General features: G+C 38.2%; 1 protein-coding gene across 3 annotated transcripts in view; it reads left to right on the forward strand.

Annotated features, from left to right (window-relative positions):
• Nucleotides 1-9,639, forward strand: part of LOC131249067 (MADS-box protein SOC1) — a 99,747-nt gene extending 90,108 nt beyond the window's left edge. For 2 of the 3 annotated variants that reach the window (XM_058249631.1, XM_058249632.1), the window contains 5 exons: nucleotides 7,682-7,743; nucleotides 7,872-7,971; nucleotides 8,286-8,327; nucleotides 8,492-8,548; nucleotides 9,255-9,639. In XM_058249631.1, coding sequence (XP_058105614.1) covers nucleotides 7,682-7,743; nucleotides 7,872-7,971; nucleotides 8,286-8,327; nucleotides 8,492-8,548; nucleotides 9,255-9,395 — 402 coding nt within the window. In that variant the 3' untranslated portion in view covers nucleotides 9,396-9,639. The remainder of the gene's footprint in view (nucleotides 1-7,681; nucleotides 7,744-7,871; nucleotides 7,972-8,285; nucleotides 8,328-8,491; nucleotides 8,549-9,254) is intronic. The other variant, XM_058249633.1, reaches the window with a different exon arrangement.
• The last annotated feature ends 14,039 nt before the right edge of the window (nucleotides 9,640-23,678 follow it).

Genomic DNA, 23,678 nt, shown 5'->3' on the forward strand with positions numbered 1-23,678 from the left:
TTATTATGAGTGCCAATACCTCACAATTGAGAAATCAGATGCCCCATATAAATTTAAGATTTATAAAGATGAAGTTGAGAATTAACTCAATAAAAAAAATCAAAAATGTCATATCTCCCCTTACAAAAATAAGCATGCATCTCGATATGAAATTCCTGGAGTCAATGTCTCCTGCCATATCTGCATCTGTGTAGCCTTAAACACAAGCTTACCATCTCCAAAGCACAAACACATCTTGGATGAACCCTTGAGATATATGAGAATCCATTTAACTACTTTCCAATGCTCTTTGCTAGGATTTACTAGAAACTTGCTAACAACACCAACTGCGTGTGCGATGTTTGTCCTTGTGCACACTATGGCATACATCAAACTTCCTAGTGTTGATGTGTAGGGAACTTTCTTCATTTCTTCTTTTTCTTTCTCACTTGAAGGGCTTTGCTCACTACTTAACTTAAAGTGACTTGCAAGTGGAGAACTGAAAGGTTTTGCCTTGTCCGTATGGAACATTTCAAGTACTTTGTCAATGTACTTTTCTTATGATAACTAAAGCTTATCAACCTTCCTATAATGAGAGATCTTCATGCGCATAATTTATTATGCGGGTTCTAAGTCTTTCATGGCAAATGACTTGCTTAACTTCTTTTTCAACTTATTAATTTTGACAATGTCTTGTCCAACGATCAATATATCATCAACATAGAGCAAAAGAATAATACAATTATCATCAGAAAATTTTGTAGTAAATACGCAATGGTCTAAAGCGGTTCACCTATACTTATTATCCACTATAAATTAATCAAACTTTTTGTACCATTGCCTCAAGGCATGTTTTAACTTGTATAGGGTCTTCTTCAACTTGTAAACCATGTGCTCATTGCCTTTGACTTCAAAACCTTCCGACTACTTCATATATATCTCTTCCTCCAAATCACTGTGAAGGAATGTTGTTTTGACATCTAGTTAGTCAACCTCTAGACTCATGCTTGTAACCAAACCCAATACAAGCAGGATGGATGACATTTTCACCTCAAGTTAAAAAATCTCATCAAAGTCAATGCCTTTCTTTTGCCCAAATCCTTTCACAACCAACTTTGCCTTATACCTTGGTTATGAGCTCTTTTCTTCAGTCTTCAACCTGAATACCCACTTATTTTTAAGTGCTTTCTTACCCCTTCGCAGCTTCACCAAGTCATAGGCGTTGTTCTCATGCAAAGAATCCATCTCCTCTTGCCTAGCTCTTACTCACTCCTTTTTATGTTCATTGGTTTGAGCTTCTTCATAATTCTTAGGTTCACCCCCATCTGTAAGCAAGATATATTCATGAGGTAGGTACCTTTTGGATGGTTGGCCAGCTCTAGTGGTCATTCCCAATCGAGGCTCGATTGGTGGTTCTTGAGGGGGTTGCTTTCCCTGCTCTTTTTGTTCAATATCACCTATAAGAACATCATCACCAACCATCTCTTCTTAGCCTTGCACATCTCCCCATCATCATGCTCCACGGAAGGAGGAACTAGATCTACATCAATAAGATAATCAATACTAGGTTATGGCTTTTCAACTTTATTAAATTCATCAATTGCTTGCTCTTCAAGAAAGACCACATATCTGCTTCTAATCACCTTCTTGTCAATTGGATCTCATAATCTGTTGCCAAAATTTTCATCTGCATAGCGTAAAAAGACACTATTTTGCCATGTCATCAAGTTTGGACCGCTCACCTTTGGGTACATGAACAAATACTCTACAACCAAACACTTTCAGGTGTTCATAAGAAACATATTTCCTTATTCATATCCTTTCTGCAACATTTCCATTCAGAGCCAATGGAGATAGATTAATTAAGTAACAAGCGGTTCGCATAGCCTCTCCCCAAAATGATCTTGGCAATTTGGCTTGTGAAAGCACACACTTGATTCTTTATACAATATAGTGTGATTCATCCTTTCTGTTATACCATTGTATTGTTGAGTCTTGGGAATGGATTACTCATGTTGAATTCCTTGGCCTTTGCAATACTATTCAAATGGCCCAATATATTCGCTACCATTATCTGTACAAATACACTTCAACGGTTTATTTGTTTCCTTTTCCACTATAGTATGAAAATGTTTAAACATATCTAAGACTTGGTCTTTGGTCTTCAAGGCATGTGCCCACACTTTTCTAGAAGCATCATCTATGAAGGCAACAAAGTAAGAAGCACCACCTAGAGTTTTCACTTTCATAGGACCACAAATGTTAAAGTAAATTAATTCCAAGATATATATTTTCTTAAGGGGATGCTTTTTATTAAATGAAACCCCTTTGCAATACTATTCAAATGGCACAATATATTCGCCACCATTATCTGTACAAATACACTTCAACGGTTTATTTGTTTCCTTTTCCACCATCGTATGAAAATGCTTAAACATATCCAAGACTTGGTCTTTAGTCTTCAAGGCATATGCCCACACCTTTCTATAAGCATCATCTATAAAGGTAACAAAGTAAGAAGCACCACCTAAAGTTTACACTTTCATAGGACTACAAATGTTAAAGTAAATTAATTCCAAGATATATATTTTCTTAAGGGGATGCTTTTTATTAAATGAAACCCTATGTTATTTTCCAACCAAGCAAAACTATTTATAGGTGTACCTTTTATATCAGGAAGTAGCTACTTCGTAGCGTGGATTTGTAGGCTTTTCTTGCTCCTGTGACCCAACCGCTTGTGCCATAGATCATGAAGAATCATTCTTTGTTGTGTTCACCTCGGCCCTGTATAGACTATCGTTTTGCTTGCATCTTGTATAAAGTGCAACACCTGATCTCTTGCCACCACAAGGGACTCCTTTGTAAGCTTTCATTATCCGCCACCAAAATGATTATTGTAACATTCTTCATCCAATCTTCCCGTATAAATTAAATTAAGGTGAAGATCTGATACATGTCTCACAAATTCTTAAGAACCAACATACAACGAACATTGATCTCAACATGCACATCACTCATCTCCACAATTTTTGAAGAGGCATTGTTACTCATCCTTACAATGCCAAAGTCCCCCAACTTGTAAGATGTGAAGAAGTTCTTGCGAAGAGTAGCGTGATATGAAGCACCGATGTCAATGACCCAGTATGTTTCTTGACAAGTGAGATTGAGATATGCATGTTCAACCTAAGAAGATAATAATATCACCATATGAAACAACTGTACTTGTCCTTCTCTTCTTGCCTTAGCCTTCCCTCTTTCCTTTCTACTTCTCTTTTTTGGGCTTTCGACACTCATTTTGGTAGTGGCCTATAACAATTAACATCCTTTCATGACCTGGACTTAACCTCATGATTTCTCGCAGTAGTGAGGTTTTCTGCTTTTGCTTCTCCCACTATTTTCTTTGACAAGTGCCTCTGACTGAGAAGAATCCAAGATTTCCTTCTTGTTTTTTTGTTCAATAAACTACTTGTAACTTGGCTTATTGTAACAACTTCATCTGGAGCGAAGTCCTAAGTAACACCACCAGTGTCTTCCAACTGTCAGGCAAAGAACTGAGAGGTAACAAAGCCTGCAACTCATCATCTACCATCATCTTCATAGATGAGAGCTGATTCACAATACTTTGAATTTCATTCAAATGCTCCACAATTGAGCTTCCTTTATACTTCAAATCTGTGAGCTTCCTAATCATGAAAGCCTTGTTGCCCACAGTCTTACTCTCATACAACCCTTTCAATTTTTTCCAAATTGATTGTGCCGAAGTTTCTGTAGACACACGATGAAAGACACTGTCATCTAACCATTGCCAAATAAACCCAACGGCTTTCCAGTCTAGTTTCTTCTACTCATCATCGGTCAATCTTTCGGTTTGAACCCATCACCTTCAACGGGTGCGTACAAGCCCTTGCAATACAATAAATCTTCCATCTTGACTTTCCAAATCATCCAATTATTTTCATTCAAGCTAACCATTTGACTAGTTCTTGCCTACATGATTCACACACGAAATAATTAGAGCAAAATCCAGATCTCTGATACCACTTGTTGGGAAACCACACACTTTTCCCTTCTATGTACAAATTAATGAGATTAATAATATATGACATTTAAAGAATGAAAATTACTTCTAACACAAACAAGCAAATTATCAAACATGTAGGATGCAAGAGACACAAAGATTTTTTACATGGAAAACCCTCCAATGTGAAGGGAAAAACCACGAGACCTAGTCCAATACAAATCTACTATAATAGAAATAATGTAAGTACAATCATTAAGTGATCTCTCTTGGATACCTAAACTATATCACCTAAAGGTGGATTACAAGCAACAATAAAAGTAAGGAATTTCTCACCAACTAGGGATTGTAGAAAACCCCTAACGTAACCCTTGGAGAAGACAATTGAAGAAATCAATATTGTGGATGGATCTTCATGAACCCAAATGCAAAGGTTTAGTTATAGAAGGTTCTTGATCTTCTTCTTTTAACAAATCCCCTTTTTTTCTTCTCTTCTCCTCTTTTTCTCTAAGGAAAAGAACAAAGCCAAATTGTTGCTAGAACTCTCTTTAGGAAAAAGCCATCTTCTCTCATTTTTTGTTTGCTTGGCCAAAATACCAAAATACTCCCACACATGTGACAATAAAAGGCTAGTTTAGCTTGCACATGTGGGGCCCACTTCTACATGAGAAGAGACCCCAACAAATCCGACATTAGCAATTTTGATAGATGAGATCTAAGAAGCGTTGTTCATATTATTCAACACTAATGACTTGAAAATTTAATGGGTATTCATTAGGAAGTTGTAAACAAATTATGTTTTATAAAATATTTTTAAAAATATTTTGACATTGATCATTGTGGCCAAAGTGAGAGAATGTAAGACTTCTATTAGGTGAGCCTACATGATCAATGGCTCAGATTGATCAAACCGTTGGATATTTAGACTGAGCATACCGGTGGGCCCCATATTAATTATGATCAGGTTAGATATGTAAGGCATGGTGTGCTTGGACTATAACACATATGCACACTATTTCAAAGAAGCATGGACTCTTAGTACGGAAACTCCTATAAGAGTAGTTGGGTTTGAATTACTCCAGCCTTTATTCTTATAAGTAAAATCTTGATCCCCCACCTACACATATACAGAAAACATCTTCTCCTATCTCGGTTTTCTACAAGAGTGTAATGTGTGGAAAATCAAGTTTCAACCTCATCCGTTAACATCAAGCATGACTTTCTATTCAGGCAGGTGATTTAAATTAAGTAAGAAATGTGAGATTATCACAAACAACTATCCTTAAAATGGATTATAAAAAAAAACCCTTTGTTTTACTACATTTCAATGCCAGAAATCCAAAAAAATTTGACTTGGCTCAATGTTTAATAATTAAATAAGGAATCATATATTATTCTAATGATAAATTCTTAGAAAGGGTGTTGAGTATAAAATACCCAGGCTAAATGACAATAGTTATGGTTGGTCTAGTGGTAGACACTCCTTGAGTGCATGAGGTCATGTCTTTGAATCCCACAAACTAGTTATAGAAATGAATTACCTGGGTCTTCCTAAGTTCACTAACAGTCGTACTCGACAAGTCATCCCTAATCTAAATCGAGTCAAGCTCGCTAGCAAGTTCATAGTGACTCAGGCTCGATTTTTAGTTGAGTTGAATTGACTTGGCCGAGTTTTAAGTGAGTCACCGAGTTCTATAACTATGATGCTACCCCCCTTTTGCATGGTGAGAAAGTGGAGGGTCCTTGACTGCATGAAGTCGTGGCTTTGAATCCCACAAACTAGTTATAGAAATGAATCACTTGGGTCTTTCTGAGTTCACTAGCAGTCGGACTCAACAAGTCATACCGAATCTGAACCGAGTCAAGCTCGCTAGCAAGTTCATAGTGACTTGGCTCGATTTTTAGTAAAGTTGAATTGACTTGGCCGAGTTTCAAGTGTGCCACCAAGTTCTATAACTATGATGCCACCCTCCTTTTGCATGGCGAGAAAGTGATGGAGGGTCCTTGACTGCATGAGGTCATGGCTTTGAATCCCACAAACTAGTTGTAGAAATGAATCACCTGGGTCTTTTTGAATTCACTAGCAGTCGAACTCGACAAGTCATACTGATTCTGAACTGAGTCGAGCTCGCTAGCAAGTTCACAGTGACTTAGCTTGAGTTTTAGTCGAGTTGAATTGACTTGGCCGAGTTCTATAACTATGATGCCGCCCTCCTTTTGCATGGTGAGAAAGTGATGGAGGGTCCTTAACTGCATGAAGTCGTGGCTTTGAATCCCACAAACTAGTTATAGAAATGAATCACTTGGGTCCTTCTGAGTTCACTAGCAGTTGGACTCGACTAGTCATTCCGAATCTGAACCGAGTCAAGCTTGCTAGCCAGTTCATAGTGACTCGACTCGATTTTTAGTTGAGTTGAATTGACTTGGCTGAGTTTCAAGTGGGTCGCCGAGTTCTATAACTATGATGCCGCTCCCCTCTTGCATGGCGAGAAAGTGATGGAAGGTCAATGACTGCATGAGATCATGACTTTGAATCCCACAAACTAGTTGTAGAAATGAATCACCTGGGTCTTTCTGAATTCACTAGAAGTCAAACTCGACAAGTCATCCTAATTCTGAACCGAGTCGAGGTCACTAGCAAGTTCACAGTGACTCGGCTCGATTTTTAGTCGAGTTGAATTGACTGAGTTTCAGGTGAGTCACCAAGTTCTATAATTATGATGGCACCCCCCTCTTGCATGGTGAGAAAGTGATGGAGGGTCCTTGACTGCATGAGGTCATGGCTTTGAATCCCACAAACTAGTTGTAGAAATGAATCACCTGGGTCTTTCTGAATTCACTAGAAGTCGAACTCGACAAGTCATCCTGATTCTGAACCGAGTCAAGCTTGCTAGCAAGTTCGCAGTGACTCGGCTCGATTTTTAGTCGAGTTGAATTGACTTGGCCGAGTTTCAGGTGAGTCACCAAGTTCTATAATTATGATGCCACCCCCTCTTGCATGGTGAGAAAGTGATGGAGGGTACCTAACTGCATGAGGTCATGGCTTTGAATCCCACAAACTAGTTATAGAAATGAATCACCTGGTCTTTCTGAGTTTGCTAGCAGTCGAACTTGCCAAGTCATTCCAAATCTGAACTGAGTCAAGCTCGCTAGCAAGTTCATAGTGACTCGGCTCGATTTTTAGTCAAGTTGAATTGACTTGGCTAAGTGAGTCACCAAATTCTATAACTATGATGCCGCCCCCCTTCTGCATGGGGAGAAAGTGATGGAGGTAGGTAATCTTGTGGGCCACACCTGAATGGGCTGCATCCTGAAAACCACAATGACTTGGCATGCCTTAGGCTTTCTTTAGCAATGGCGCCTGTGGCAATTCCGCCCTTCTTAAACTACAGCCATTCCAATCTAAAACCCAAGCTTATGTACCTGGTTTTGCAGCTGTTCAAGTGAAATTTTCGCCATGACATCTATCTTTTTTAATATAATCTTCATGTAGTAGCTCAACAAAATCCAAAGGTCCTGCTTTCATAGCAGTTTACCTGCTGCAGTTCCAGATTGTATACAATCTTCACCAGATACACTGCGATCCTTCCAAATTGGTGGCCCACCAAATCAACTGTCCCAGATCATCCTATTGTGCATCTACATTATGAATTAATTCTCACAATGGCTTGTTTTGCCATGCAGCAATGGAAGTTCGAAGCCGCACACATGGCAAAGAAGATCGAGCACCTTGAAGTCTCTAAGCGGTGTGTCGGTTTTCTTTCTTCTCTTTTTTTTTTGTGTTCTCGTTAAATCATAGCTAACAAATTATCTAGATTTCATATGATGATGTTGGATTTCAGTTCTTAAACTAGGAAATTGGAATTCATTGCAGCAAGCTTTTGGGAGAAAGTCTTGGATCATGTCCCATTGAGGAACTGCAACAAATCGAGAGCCAGTTAGAGCGAAGCCTAAGCAGCATTAGAGCAAGAAAGGTACACCATCAATCACAAGTGCCCCCAGCCCCACTTGAGCCAAGATGGCACATGTGTGCATTATCCATGTTGTTCATCAGGTGGGCCCCACAATGAATGTGGCACACCAGATGATTGGATCTGCCTGATTTTTCCACTAGGCTCATTCATTCGCAATCGACTGAGTGATGAACTGCCTAATAACTTGCACACATGCCAGTTTGGCAGGTGCAGGCGCATGTAATATCATATGAATAATTCTGCAAAAAACAAAAGAAAATGCATATATGCATCTCTATTGACATTGAACATGCTCGGTGTCGTTGATCTTTCAGACACAATTGTTTACGGAGCAGATTCAACAGCTAAAAGAGAAGGTAAATGACAAGGAAAATGCAGTTTTGAAATACACATCCATACGACTTTCTTTTGGAGAATGATTTTTTAACAAGCGATCGAGTGACACTTTTTTTCAGCGAAAAAAAACCATCTCATGCTTTTACTGATGAGGAATACTAATTGCCATTTTGATTAAATTCAGGAGAGATTTCTAACAGAGGAAAATGCAATATTGTCGAAGAAGGCCAATGATTTATCTGTATGTATTCTTTCTGTTGCCCCTCCATTAGGCATTTTGAGAAATGCTGAAGAGATCCATGCGAAGAAGATAGAGGGTTTTTGTAGCAGCATGGCATATGATCTGGGCCATTCATCTGATGGGCACCATCTCCTGGCCTGAGATTTTGGCTATTGAAAGGCATATATCAGATGAAATGGACAGTTAGAAAAGTATGACCAACAACCCATAATCAACTCTCATGTGTGGCCGTTATGATGAGTGCACCCCACCTGATAAATATCCTGGATCAAGCACATAAAACCATGTTGGCATGAATCATTGTCTAAAAACCAGGACTCAACCCAGGACTCGGTCACCCAATCGAGTCAACGAAGTGAACCATTTGTAATTATTTTATATATTTTTATATATTTGTTGGTTAAGATGGATTTCATCTCTCTCTCTCTCTCTCTCTCTCTCTCTCTCTCTCTCTCTCTCTCTCTCTCAAATCTCATATTTTCTTTATCTTAATACAAAACCTCATTTTCTAACTTGGCTGACTCGAGGGCTGCATGGTTTTTTCCAACCGATCGGGGTGCGATAACTCAAGCGAGTCTTGAGTTGACCCGTATGCTGCCTATAAAACCCCCAATTCTCCTCACAGAAATCTCCTTAGGCTTTCACCAAGAATTTGGCTGAGCAATGCTGATGATTGAGTTTTTTTCACATGAATCTCCAATGCCAGGTGCAGCCACTGCAACAACTCTCTCCCACTCAGAAGGAGATTGTTCCCTATGATGACGAAACTCAAGATCCTGAAGTAGAAACTGAATTGTTCATTGGAAGGCCTGAAAGAGGAAAAACACGTTATCCCATGAAAGCTTGATCTGGAATTCGACCTCGCCGCCTAAACACAAACCAGTTCAATAATTTCAGAGGCTGATTTTTATTTTTTTTCATTTTTCTTCTTTCTTTTTTTGTCCAATTTGTAATGATGACTGTAATAACATAAGTAGTGTGTGCATAAAATAAATGAATACTTGACATAACATGATTGTATGCTTTGATTTTAATAGATCCCTCATCAACCACTTGTATGACAGATGAAGAAAATATCAAACTATGAAGATTGGTATCCAAACAACACCTACATCTTTTCTTTCTTCCTGCGGTCGGATTCGATTGGTTTCTATTTTTGATGTATCTTGAATCGTCCATCGCAAGTGGGGCAATAAAAAGCATGTACTATCAAAGCTAATGATCCAAGAAAATTGGATCTGATTCTTTGGAAACTAGTCATGTTAAAGTAATCCAAATCAGATGGTAAATGGATTTTCTAGGAAAATTTTGGGTGTTTAGATGAACAATCAAATTGAATTAAAGTTGCCCTTGAAAGAGAGGCTGGACCCAATACAAACATTTTCTATGTTAAGGCTTAATGTACAAATCGATTTGGGGGGGCCGCTAACGATGATGTTTTGATGGCATCCAATCAATCCATCAGTTTGGGCATGTTTGGATGCAGAATCCAATTGAATCGTGATTATTAGGATGATAAAAGAGTAAATGGCAAATATAGTGATCGAAATGGCTAAAACAGAGTTGAGCTTGCAAATGTGACTACAATTTACGAGTGGCTGGACCCAATACAAAGGTTTCTATGTTAAGGCTTAATATATAAATTGATGTGTGGGCCCCACCATGATCTTATAATGACATCTAATCCATCCATCATTTTGGGTGTGTTTGGATGCACGGTCCAATTGAATTGCGGTTATTAGTCTAATAAAGTGGAAATGGCAAATAGTGATCGAAGTCCTTATCATTAATGGCTAACACAAAGGAGTTGAGCTTGAAATTGTGACTACAGTTTTATAAAGAGAGGCGAGACCCAATACAATCGATTCTATGTTAAGCTTAACATATAAATTGATATGTGAGGCCCACCATGATATTTTAATGACATCTAGTCAATCTATCATTTTGGGCGTGTTTGGATGCATGATCCCATTGAATTGCGGTTATTAGTCTGATAAAGGGGAAATGGCAAAATAGCGATTGACGTCCTTAGCCATAAGGGCTAAAGCAAAGGAGTTCGGCATTAAATGGCGACTGTAAATTTGTTAAGTCAGCCTTGAAACAGAGATCGGACCCAATAAATACTTGGCTTTTTTTTTTTTTTTTAAACAAACGGTTATATGTTATGGCATACAAATCAATTTGTGGCGCCCACTATGGTTTTTGATATCTACATTTTGTCCTCCCATATGGACGTTTGCATTTTGAGATGAATATATGCGATGGTGGAAATTTTAAGTGGATGTGTTTGGGCAGGATCTAGACAGTCCAAGATGAGCAGTATAGATGCGGCCATTTGGCACACATGATATCTTTATGTTATGGGCGAGATATGTTGGAATATTTAGTTGAATTAAATAGACTATTAAAAATCGAGAACCAAAAAAGGAAAATAAATTTTGAGAAAGAAGAACTTATTGAATGAGTCGAGGCGTGGTGAGTCACTCGGCTTGAAATCGAATTTGCTCCCCTTGGACGGCGTCCCAAGTGCAACAGTTCCCAGAGCAATCGACCTCCGGGATACAACGACTATGACCCGGTCCCCGGTGCACTCACTATACATGGGCTCGAACCACTTGCGGTTTAATCCGAATGTTGAGTTGACTCGGCGATGAACTCAGTAGAAAAATACTTAAAACCGAATATTAGAGAGCGTTTTATAAGAGAAGAATTTTTTATATTTTTGAAACTGGAATCGGTAGTCTTTTTATAGACTTCGAAGTGGTGCATAAGCACCCTTTACAAAAGGTTAGGTCCGTTGGGTTTAAACCCAATAAGGGCGACCAACCGGAAGGAATGCATCTCTTTGGTTTAAAACGAAAAAGCACAAGTGCGAGTACACTCTCGCACATACAGCCCTGCAAGTACCCATACACACACCCACGTGAGTACACTCACACTGCACCTGCACCCGCGCCTACGCCCAGCCCAGCCCGTCCCGTCTCGTCGCGTCGCGCACGCGTACGCGCACACGAACACGGACTCGGACTCAGACTCGGACTCGGCTCGGCACGGTGCGCGAGCGCGTGTGTGGTCAATGGCATAAATTAGAGCTATTGGCATAGCCCCCCCACAGGACCAAATTCACATGCCCCCTGAAAGGGGCTCAAGCCCTATGCAAAAAGACTATCTTATATACAAGATAGTTTACCTTTTCAAATCCGATGTGGGACAAAACCCACAACACAAAAGTACTACAACTTTTTAAAATTGGAGGGAAATTACTGAAAATTTGAAAATTTAAATTTTAATGCTATTTTAAAACAAAATACAACAATCCCCCACATGTTTTAAAATAAACCCTTTCGGATTAAAGCGTAATAGTTGTGCAATGGTGCCGGTGTCACCATAGACTTGAACCGACATTAGAGTAAGCAAGACAGGTCTACAGGAATCAGGTGACACCATAGTCTTGAACCTGAATCCTTTTAATGTAGATCGCAAGTACATGCCACTCACACAACTCTTCCTCTGCAAGTGATTCTGCGGTTCGGTGCGTTTCGGCCATACACCATTACCTGGATTTCATGAGTGCTCTAGAGAATTCGCCTAGATTCTCATAGGAAGCGGCCTCCACCTCCACACCCATATAGGTGAATTCCATCAAGTGTATGCAGCAACTGTATACACCACCAAATATATGGCTATGGATTCATTAAGAGTTCTAACAACTCATCCTTCTGCGTTGCTGCTCGCACTGTACACCATAGAAGGGGCTCATACAACTCAGTGCAATCGTCTACCTCGTGTCTTGTTGTTTACCTATTGAACTTATCTCATGGGATCTCCACTTGTATATATAGGTTGGGTTGCTGACACTGGTAACTTATATATTAGTCTCAACCCCATTCCCTTCGATATATCATTGACTAACCTTTAAGATAGTCTTTTGATCAGAGGATCTACCAGATTCTTTTCTGACCTCACAAAGTAAATATATATGACTCCATCACGCAACATGTGTTTCACTATGTTGTGTCTGAGTCTAATACGTATGATCTTTTCATTATATATTTTACTCTTTTCTTTTGTTATAGCTACTTGATAGTCACAATGAATAGACAGGCCGATACAGGCTTTGGCCATAATGGTATATCAATTAAGAAATTTCTAAGCCATTCGGCTTCTGATCCAGCCTTTTCTAAGGCAATAAACTTGTATTCCATAGTCAACCAAGTGATACATGTCTACTTGGTAGACTTCCAAGAAACTGCTCCGTTAGTGGATTTTGTCTCATTTAAATTATTGATCCAGTTAGCATCACTGTATCCTTCTAATACAGGGGGATAACCATTATAATGTAAACTATACGCCATACTGCCTTTTAGGTATCTCAAAATTCTAGATAAGGTATTTCAATGCTCTTTTCCAGGGCCTTCCTACTGCAAAAGATATATCTGGTCTAGTGCAGTTTGTTAGATACATAAGGCTACCAATTATTCTGGAATACTCCAATTGAAACACTATTTTCTGTATTCTTCATGAGAGTCACACTATAATCATAAGGAGTACTGACAGGTAAACAGTCAAAATGGTTAAACTTTCTCAATATCTTCTCAATGTAATGAGATTGAGATAATATAATAACATCATTTTTCCTGGTTACTTCAATACCTAAGATTACACTAGCCTCTCCTAAGTCTTTCATGTCAAACTTAGATGACAAGAATTTCTTAGTTGTATTAAGTAATTTAATATTAGTTCCAAAAATAAGCATGTCATCAACATAAAGGCATATAATAACATAATCATTTTTAGAAATTTTATTATATACGCATCTATCTACATCATTTATATGATAACTATTTGATTTTAAAACACCATCAAATTTTTCATGTCATTGTTTAGGAGCCTGTTTTAAACCATATAATGATTTAATTAGTCTACATAATTTATTTTCTTTTCCTGATATCTTATAACCCTTAGGTTGTTCCATATATATTTCTTCTTCTAAGTCTCCATTTAGGAAAGCTGTCTTTACGTCCATCTGGTGTACCACCAGTTTATATATGGAGGCTATCGCTATTAAGACCCTGATAGTTGTAATTCTAGTTACAGGAGAGTAAGTATCAAAGTAATCTATTCCTTCTTTTTGTTTAAAGCCTTTCGCTACCAACCTAGCCTTAAACTTATCAATAGTCCCATCTGGTTTTAGTTTCTTTCTAAACACCCATTTACAACATATTGATTTATTTCCAGTGGTAGGTCTACAATTTTCCAAGTGTTATTAGATATAATAGATTCTAACTCATCATTTATTGCTTCCTTCCAAAAGGTTGCATCTGGAGAGTTAATTGCTTCTATATAGGTTGTAGGATCATCTTCTACTAAGAAAGTGAAAAAACCATCTCCTAGGTTAGTTTCTCTTCTAACCCTAGTACTTTTTCTTGGTTGTATTTCTTCTACTACTTTCTCGTATGCATTTTTACTAGTAGATGCAATATCTGATTTATTGACTTCCTCTATTCGTATAAATTTAGATTTCATAGGGAATACGTTCTCAAAGAACTCTGCATCCCTAGCTTCTATAATTGTATTAGGATCTAGAATATTATCCTTAGTTTTTAAAACTAGAAGCCTGTAGGCTGCACTATTTTGTGCATACCCTATAAATACACAGTCGGTCGTTTTAGGACCTAACTTTCTTTTCTTAATTTCAGGTAATCCTACTTTAGCAAGACACCCCCACACTTTAGTATATTTGTAACTAGGAACATGATTCTTCCAAAGTTCATATGGTGTTTGTTCCGAAGATTTAGAAGGAATTCTATTTAGGATATAATAAGTAGACAAAATTGCTTCTCCCCACATATTTGAGAGTAAGCCTGAACTGTTTAACATAGCATTCATCATCTCTTTTAGAGTTCTATTCTTATGTTCTATTATTCCATTTTATTCTGGTGTATAAGGAGCTGTAGTTTCGTGAACTATTCCACTCTTTTCACATAATTCTCTAAATTGAGAATATTTATATTTACCTCTTCTATCTGTTATAAGTCTTTTAATTTTTATATTTAACTGATTTTCAACTTCAATTTTGTATTTAGAAAATACATCCAAAGCTTCATCTTTGTTCCTTAACAGATAGACTCTAGTAAACCTAGAGTAATCATCTACAAAAGTTATGTAATATCTTTTTCCACCTCTAGACATGTGATTTCTAAAATCACCTAAGTCACTGTGTATTAACTCTAATAGAATAGATGATCTTTCTATTTGTTTAAAGGGTTTTCTAATGAATTTTGATTCGACACATGTTTCACATTTGTCAAATTCTTCATTAGATATATTAGGTAATAAACCTAATCTTTTCATTTTCTTCAAAGATGTTATATTCACATGACCTAATCTACTATGCCATAGATAACAAGGTTCAACGGTATAAACAGAACTGAATGTCTTCTTATTATTATCATTGGATACATTTATAATGAATAAGCCATCGCTACAGTACCCCTTACCAACAAAAGTTTCATTCTTAGTCATTACAAGCTTATCTGAATCAAATACTAACTTAACACCAGCCTTATTGAGGAGTGAACCAGAGACCAAGTTTCTTCTAATGTCGGGCACATGTAGGACATCATTCAACATCAGAGTCTTTCCAGAAGTGAGTTTCAGAAGTACTTTCCCTTTCCCTACAACTGGAGACGTTCTAGCATTACCCATGAACACCTGTTCATCATCTCCTGATACTTGATAGGAGGTAAACATGCTACGATCCTTGCACACGTGCCTAGTTGCACCAGTGTCTAGTACCCACTCCAAGTTGTTTACAAGGAAGACTTCTGACACCACAGCTACTATCATGTCAGACTCATTGCCTGTTTCTGTAAGATTAGCCTGCGGCTTATCTTTGTTTTTCTTAAGCCTGCAGGTTTTGACATGATGCCCAGGCTTTCCACAGTTGTAGCAGTTTCCCTTTTTCTTGAATTGATTATTTGCATTCTTCTTTTTGAGCCTGCATTCATTTGCATAATGTCCAGGTTTGCCACAGTTATGACAGTTGCCCTTTTTCTTATTATTTGCCCGACTTGATTCTACAAGATTCGCCTTTGAATCTATCTCATTTTTATTTTCTTTTTGGTCTCTGATTCTATTGGCCTCCTCTATTCGTATGTGTACGATAGTGGTTTCCAAAGAAATACCGTTCTTTTTATGTTTCATTCTATTCTTATATTCTTTCCAGGAGGGCGGTAACTTTTCTATTAGTGCTCCTGACAGAAACACTTCATCCAACTTAATTCCTTCTGTCGATAGTTCATGAACTAGACTTTGAAAATCATGAATCTGATTTGTGACAGGTGTATCATTTGTTATTTCATAATGAAGGAAATTAACAATTGCATGTTTCTTAGCGCCTGCATCTTCTAATATGTATTTCTTTTCTAAAGCAGTCCATATGTCTTTGGCAGACACGTAAGAAGCATATACGTCATATAGTTCATTGATAAAGAGTTTATAATATAATTTTTACAATTATTTTCATCCGTTACTTCAGTTTGATTTGTTGGATCTATAGTAAATGATTCAGATAAAATGTATGAAACTTTAAAGGTGGTCAGTGTGAATATCAGTTTTTGTTTCCACCATTTAAAGCATTGTCCAGCGAACAGTTAGATTTTGGCTAACTCAGCAGAAGCATTTACTGTTACTGTAGCCATAGTCCATGTAATTCAACAAATTTCAATTTCAAGATTGTTGGAATATTTGGTTGAATTAAATAGACTATTAAAAATCGAGAACCAAAAAAGAAAAATAAAATTTTGAGAAAGAAGAACTTATTGAATTGAGTCGAGGCGTGACTGAGTCACTTGGCTTGAAATCGAATTTTCTCCCCTTGGACAACGTCCCAAGTGCAACAGGTTTCCAGAGCAATCGACCTCCAGGATACAACGACTATGACCCGGTCCCAGCGGTGCACTCACTGTACATGGGCTCGAACCACTTGCAGTTTAATCCGAAAGTGCTGAGTTGACTCAGCGATGAACTCAGTAGAAAATTGCTTAAAACCGAATATCAGAGAGCGTTTTATAAGAGAAGAATTTTTCGTGTATTAAAACTGGAATCGGTAGTCTTTATATAGACTCCGAAGTGGTGCATAAGCACCCTTTACAAAAGGTTAGGTCCGTTGGGTTTAAACCCAACAGGTGCAACCAACCGGAAGGGACGCATCTCTCTATTTTAAAACGAAAAGGCGCAAGTGCGACACACACCGCACCCGCACCCGCACCCGCACCCGCGCCCACGCCCAGCCCAGCCCAGCCCGTCCCGTCCCGTCGCGTCGCGTCGCGCACGCGCATGCGCAGGCGCACACGCGACGCGACGCGCACGCGCATGCGCACACGCACACGGACACGGACTCGGACTCGAACTCGGACTCGACTCGGCTCGGCACGGCACGGCTCGGCTCGGCGCGCGCGCGCGTATGTGGCATAGCCCCCCACAGGACCAAATTCACATGCCCCCTGAAAGGGGCTCAAGCCCTAAGCAAAAATACTATCTTATATACAAGATAGTTTACCTTTTCAAATCCGATGTGGGACAAAACCCACAACACAAAAATACTACAACTTTTCAAAATTGAAGGAAAATTACCGAAAATTTGAAAATTCAAATTTTAATGCTATTTTAAAACAAAATACAACAAGAATTCCCACAGCTCACTACTGAGTAATTTGCAAGATGCATGCAATTTACAATAATTAACGGAACAATCTAGGGCTCAGGTCAAAGTTGTCAACCGAATTTTAAGATTTTTCAATCAGAGATTCTCCGAAGCATGACAGCACAACATGGAGGTCCTTTTGTTTTTTTTTTGTTTTTCCTGAAACGTTCCACAAGAAAACCGATTCCACCTCCATGGAATGTTTGGTTGGATCAAGGCAAGTTGCCCAAAATACACTGCCTCAAGCCAATATTAGAAGAAATTGTCACAATGACCGATTGAATGAATGTGAGGAAATTATCAGCATACCCCTAATGGGACAGCTCATAGTGGACAACAACGCACTTGGGGGGCATGGTATATTGATCTACTTCTAAGTTTAGTGCATGCCTGGCAAGATATGGAAGAAATATTTCATTCTCGGTTCTTTCGAATTGAGCCTAATTTATTTTTAGCCGATTTGTCTCACTTAAGGAAATTACCTAATGAACCAGTTGAGAGTTATATTGATTGGTTCAAGATAGCGAGAAATAGATGTAGAATCTTCATGCCAGAGGCTCAGTTAATCAAACTGGCCATGGAAGGGTTATATATTTAACTCTAAAAGAATTTTGAGAGGATAAATTTTGAAGATTGGGTTGACTTATCTACTAGAGTGACCAAATACGAATGACTTTTACATGAAGAAAGCCAGAAGAAGAATGTATCTCTTGGGACATATTTTCCTGACCCAAACTATGAGATAGTATTTGTAAGGCTCGTCCCCACAACACATGATATTGTCTGTTTTGCCAAAGCTCATGGATTTAAAACACATCATTCTTGTTAAGGAGGGAACTCAACTTATAGCCACCACAACGTCGGATGATGCTTCCGATGTAGGGACAAAATTTTACGTGTGCACAGTACCCTGTCAGCCACCTTGGGGCCGGCCTACACGTGTGCCCATCCATATGTGACCATACAGTGACGAGGCGTCACAATATCCCCCACTAAGGGCAGAACTGTCCTTGGCTCTGATACCACTTGTAAGGCCCGTCCCCACATTACATGATATTTCCCACGTTGTCGAAGCTCACGGATTTAAAACGCGTTATGCCTGTTAAGGAAGGAACCCAACTTACAGTGATCCCAACTTCAGATGACGCTTCCGATGTGGGACAAAGTTCAACCTTCACTGTGTGCATGGTAGCCTGCTAGCCACTTTGGGGCCCGCCCACATGTGACCACACAATGACAAGGTGTCATAGTATTAGCCAAAATAAATTTAAGGAAACATTTTGTTTGTATAGTCTTAACCAAAAGTGATGGTGAATCCTTTTCTCAAAGTTCAAATGCTGCCAAAGAACTTCCAAAACGTGGAAGGCATTTCTCTTTTGATATAACAAAGGCTGATGAGATTCTTGACCTGCTTTTGGCAATATATATATTAAATTTTCTCTAAGACAGAATTCTTATGATTGACAATTTTTTTAAAATCAAATATTACAAATGGCATGAATCACGTTCTCATTCAACTATAAATTGTACTGTTTTTAGAAATGTTATCTAAGATAATATTGATTCAGGAATGTTGAAATTCTCAGATAAGGAAAAAGAAGCCATATTCATGGATACTGATCATTTCCCGTCTATAATGAGAATCAATATGATCATGAAAATTTTGAGAAAGATGATCGCTCCTAGAGAGAAGGTTGACCTAGTAAGGAATACCAAACGACTGCACTTGCATCGACCAAAGAAGACCAGTGAAAAATCAAAATTCAAAGAAAAATAATCGAAGAAAGAGAGTTAGAAGAATAAGCAGATCGTCGATGAGAATCAACTATGCACATGATGTTATGAAAATGATTGGCGAAGAGAATTAACTAGAATATATTATGCACCATGGAAACAAGAGAATGTACATGGCAATAGCACAATTCAAAATTATTAACCCACTAATTCAAAAAAGAATCTATGAGGCTCCACATAAAAGAATACTATTGAAAATTACGTAAGAAAACGGCCAATAATGGTCATATGTATCGAGACTCTAGTTAACCTATCATACTCCAAAACCCGACACCCGAGCAACGAGACCCAAAACTCAAGTTTGAGGTGTGAACTAAATAAGAGCTGCACGCAAGAGTATTTCTACCTTGCCTGCATATTCAGTTTAACATTCGACTCACAATTAGTAATCAGAGTGATATAAATTAACACAGTAGTAACAAAAGACAGGTATAGATAACTAAACCAGAGAGTGCCATAGTAAGTATCAAAATGTACACATCTGAATCCCCCGGCTGGGGGTATACAACCATAATTAATAAATTGTTTAAGACATAAACTAAAAAAATAAAGAAAAGCTCATCAACTCTCTACTCCCTAGTAAGCTCTACATTGTGCCCCAAAAGCCTCACTCTACTCCTAAAACTCTAACATATGTCAAATGGAAGGCGTCAAAGTCCTAAATAGTAAAGAAATACCTCCAACATTAGCACGCGACATAATAGACAAGCATAGATTATTATTAAAATGGCAATTTACAATATATAACTCATACATATTATTCACACATGCAATGTAATGTAACAACATGGTAGGTGAATTTTTACAAGGTAAGACCTATTTAGTATGCAAGGATGCGAGAGCTAGACTCAAGGTTGAGGACGTGTATCTAGCTAGCATGTGACTGCCCATAACGGCTAACCCATCAGTAAAGTATAAAAAGGCTCGTCCCAATTGACTAACTAGATAGTAAGATCCACAACAGAAAAAGGATGCACATAATAAATTAAGCAATCAGTAAAATGCTCGAAAGTATGCTGATACATGTTAAGTGCCCGATAAAATCCATATGCCTAGGATACCTATGATAAACCATTAACGACCTAATATGCGAGTAAGCTAACCTACCATAATTTCGAGTTGGAGATGCACACCCAACTAGCATATGATGTTTATAGTGCCTAATCAACTAGTAAAATATAGAGAAAAGTGTGCCCATACTAGTTAGGCACCTGATAAAATTTGCACACTTCGAATGCGTATCAATAATCATTATCTACTTAGTTTTTTAGCAGTCTAATTTACAAACAAATCAATTTACTATAATTATTAGTCATATCTACTTGCAATCTAACCTATCAATGATTTGAGGTTAGGAGATGCACATCTAACTGGCATGCAACACCCATAGTGGCTAACCACCCAATGAAATATAGAGAAAAGTATGCCCATAATGATTAGGCATCCGGTAAAATTTATATGCCTGAATACGTATCAACCCAACCATTATTAATCTTAATTACAAGCAACCTGATCTATGACAATCAAATTGAATGAGAAATCCTTTTGTCTAATAGCCCTTCTGGCATAAAAGGGTTCAACTTAAAAAGTGACTTAAGCTGAGAATGTGCAATAAAAAGACAACAAAGGTTCCTACCAAAAAAGGCCACAAGGGGTATAAATATCAAGGACGAAGTTCATTAAAACATAAGGCAGGGTCGGCAGTCTAAAGCATTCTTTTTTCGGTTCATAGAGAAGTACAAAGCATTCTTTTTTCGGTTCATGGAGATGGCAATCAAATTTTCTTAAATAATTTGTAAATGTGACAATTGACCCATATAAACGATTAATAAAAGTGGCAAACCTAACCTATATATATTGTTCCTAAAAGCAACAGTCAAGGCACACCCTTAGAATCTAATAAGGTGCTTCTACTCACCGAATTGCCTAGGCTAACTCAATTTAGTGACTTGGCCTTGAATTTGGGCCCACAAGTACAATCCATCGACGTTACACCGGCATTAAACTTGAGCACGCAACTGGGCAGTTACTATAAACCAATTCAACTTCATAAAACTCACACGTACTCGTTGGATAGAGCACAGGTAGCATACATGCACCTATGAAGGGCATGCATGCACATGTGAGGCGGTTTGTTCTCTCTCTCTCTCTCTCTCTCTCTCTCTCTCTCTCTCTCTCTCTCTCAATCCCCCCTTCTTTCTATTTAAAATGAAAGAAAAAAAGGCGGAAGGGCTTTATATAGCCCCAATTAAAAAGTCGATGATTTGCATGAAAGAAAAAAAAAAAAAAGCAGAAGGGCTTTATATAGCCCCAATTAGAAAGCCAATGATTTGCAAGAGTATTAAAATTCGTGGACTGTTGGTCGGACTAGTAGGGGTTGTCAGTTGAATTGACTTGAACCGAAAAAAATAAGATTTTCTCAGGTTTTCAAGCTACACAGGTTGGTCGAACCAACAGTTATATCGATCGAACTAACAGAGCCTAGATTCAACTCAAAATGAGATCTTTCATCGTCCTAGGGTTTGGGGATTTGTTCAGATGAGCTTCTTTAGTTAACCTATAATTTAAATGTTACGTTCATCATGGTTTTTGAACATCCTAGCGTTTGAGAAAAAGATCGAACATACTTGGTGGGTTAACATACGATTCGAGTATTCAACCGAGGTGCTTTATCACGGGCTCTATCTGATCGAACCATTAGGGTTTTGAAGGACTGGGGATCTGACAATGCATGTCCCACACTTGGTACTGGAGGGTTTGGGTAATCGTTGCATGACACGATATGCTTATGTGCAAAGTCTATTAGGGTTCCAGGGTATCAGAGTTCAGGTTCATTTATAATTTCTAAGTTATTCAGGTTTATCATAGCACTAGTTCGAATTGTGTTTTGAGATTCTAGGATCAGGGTTGCGCCCCAATTTATAGGTTGCCCACTCAGTGGACTTGGCATGACTCAAACAGAGTCACTAGCATGAGTCAAGAGACTCAAACATGTGGCATGTGACATCATTTACCAACTGACCATCTACTAATTCTATTTCCTTAACTACATGCGGTTATATTCATCCAATTTTAAGCATTTATTGTTAGCATAATGAATTTGTAGTTATTAAATATAAGTTCAGTCCAATTGAATTTTCAAGTCAGCTTTACTAACTCAGTTGGATATTGAGTTGAGTTTTTAAACTATGTCCACAAGTGAGGTCAGGTCATAGTAAAGAGAACAACTCATATCTGACTCCAACCATACGTTGTGTGTGGGGCGCACCATGTTGCGTATATTCATCCAATCCATTCATTAGATGCACCTAATTAGGATGAATAGAAATTCTAAAAATCAGCCTTAAACAGGCCACACCACCTATAGGTAACTGTTTTAAGAATGATTTTGTGTTGGTCATGTGATGGGCCCGCCTCTCTTTTGCATTTGGCTAAATTTTTTTAGTTGTCCAATAAAAATAGAAAGGCTCACCTGTGAATGGAGTGGAGGTTGAATATTTAAACATATTGAGTGTTAGAGACACAACAAACCCTAACACGACTTATCCAGCTTACAAGCGACCTTAGACGGAATTATACAACGCAATATGGAAAGAAAAATTTAAGCAACCACAGAGAACATATGAATTTTACGTGGAAAAACCATTTCAGGAAAAAAACCATGACACCAAACGATGAACAAGCCAATATAATAAAAAAGTTATAAGAGATGGAATAACTTATAGAAGAGAAACCCTAGCTTCTTCCTCAAAACCTTTGAAAACGTGCTAAGATCCTTTCATTCTTCCTCAGAGATTAAGCCTAATCTTGTATTAACCCAGTTTATATAACTCCCATACAAAATTAAAAACAAAACCATGTACTTATGCATTCAGCTCAGTCGCACTTTCAATCAATCGAGACATCAACAAAGTCTCTCGGTCAACTGAAACAGATCTCGATCGATTGATAAAATCACAACGTGCTTCGGTCAACCTAAGAATTCCTTGATCGACCGAACAGCGCTGCACCAGATTAAAGGCACTCTTACAATAATCTCCACCGTGGCTTTAATCCTTCAACTTCACTGTTCGAAGTTGTTATCACCATATCCACTCTCCTTCATAATAGCACGAACATCGTCACTTCTCGTGCACACTCCATCTTCATTCATTCTTTGCCATTCCAAGAGAAGTCGAGAAAAATCTAAACTTCTCTACAAGAACCACCTTCATAAGAACATCTGTCGAATTTTCACTGGTTTGAATCTTCTCAAGAGTAACATCTCCTTAATTCCTCTAGCATATGTTAGGTAAAATGATGATGGACATCAATGTATTTACTCTAGAAATAGTATAACGAGTTCCTCACCAATTTGATCATGCTTTCATTGTCACAATGCACATGCACAACTTCCTTCTGAAGCCCCAATTCATTCATCATCCATTTCAACCAAACAACTTCTTTGAATGTTTCTGTCACTACCATATATTCCGTTTCGGTTGCGGAAAGAGTAACCACAGAATAAAGCTTCGACATCCAATTGATCGCTCCAACCATTAACACAAATGAGCAACCATAAGTTGACCTTCTATTATCCACATTACTGGCATAATCCGAATCTACATAGCCTACAGGCCTCTCCTTAAA

The sequence above is a fragment of the Magnolia sinica genome, chromosome 6, assembly GCF_029962835.1.
Source record: "Magnolia sinica isolate HGM2019 chromosome 6, MsV1, whole genome shotgun sequence".
Classification (NCBI taxonomy): Eukaryota; Viridiplantae; Streptophyta; class Magnoliopsida; order Magnoliales; family Magnoliaceae; genus Magnolia; species Magnolia sinica.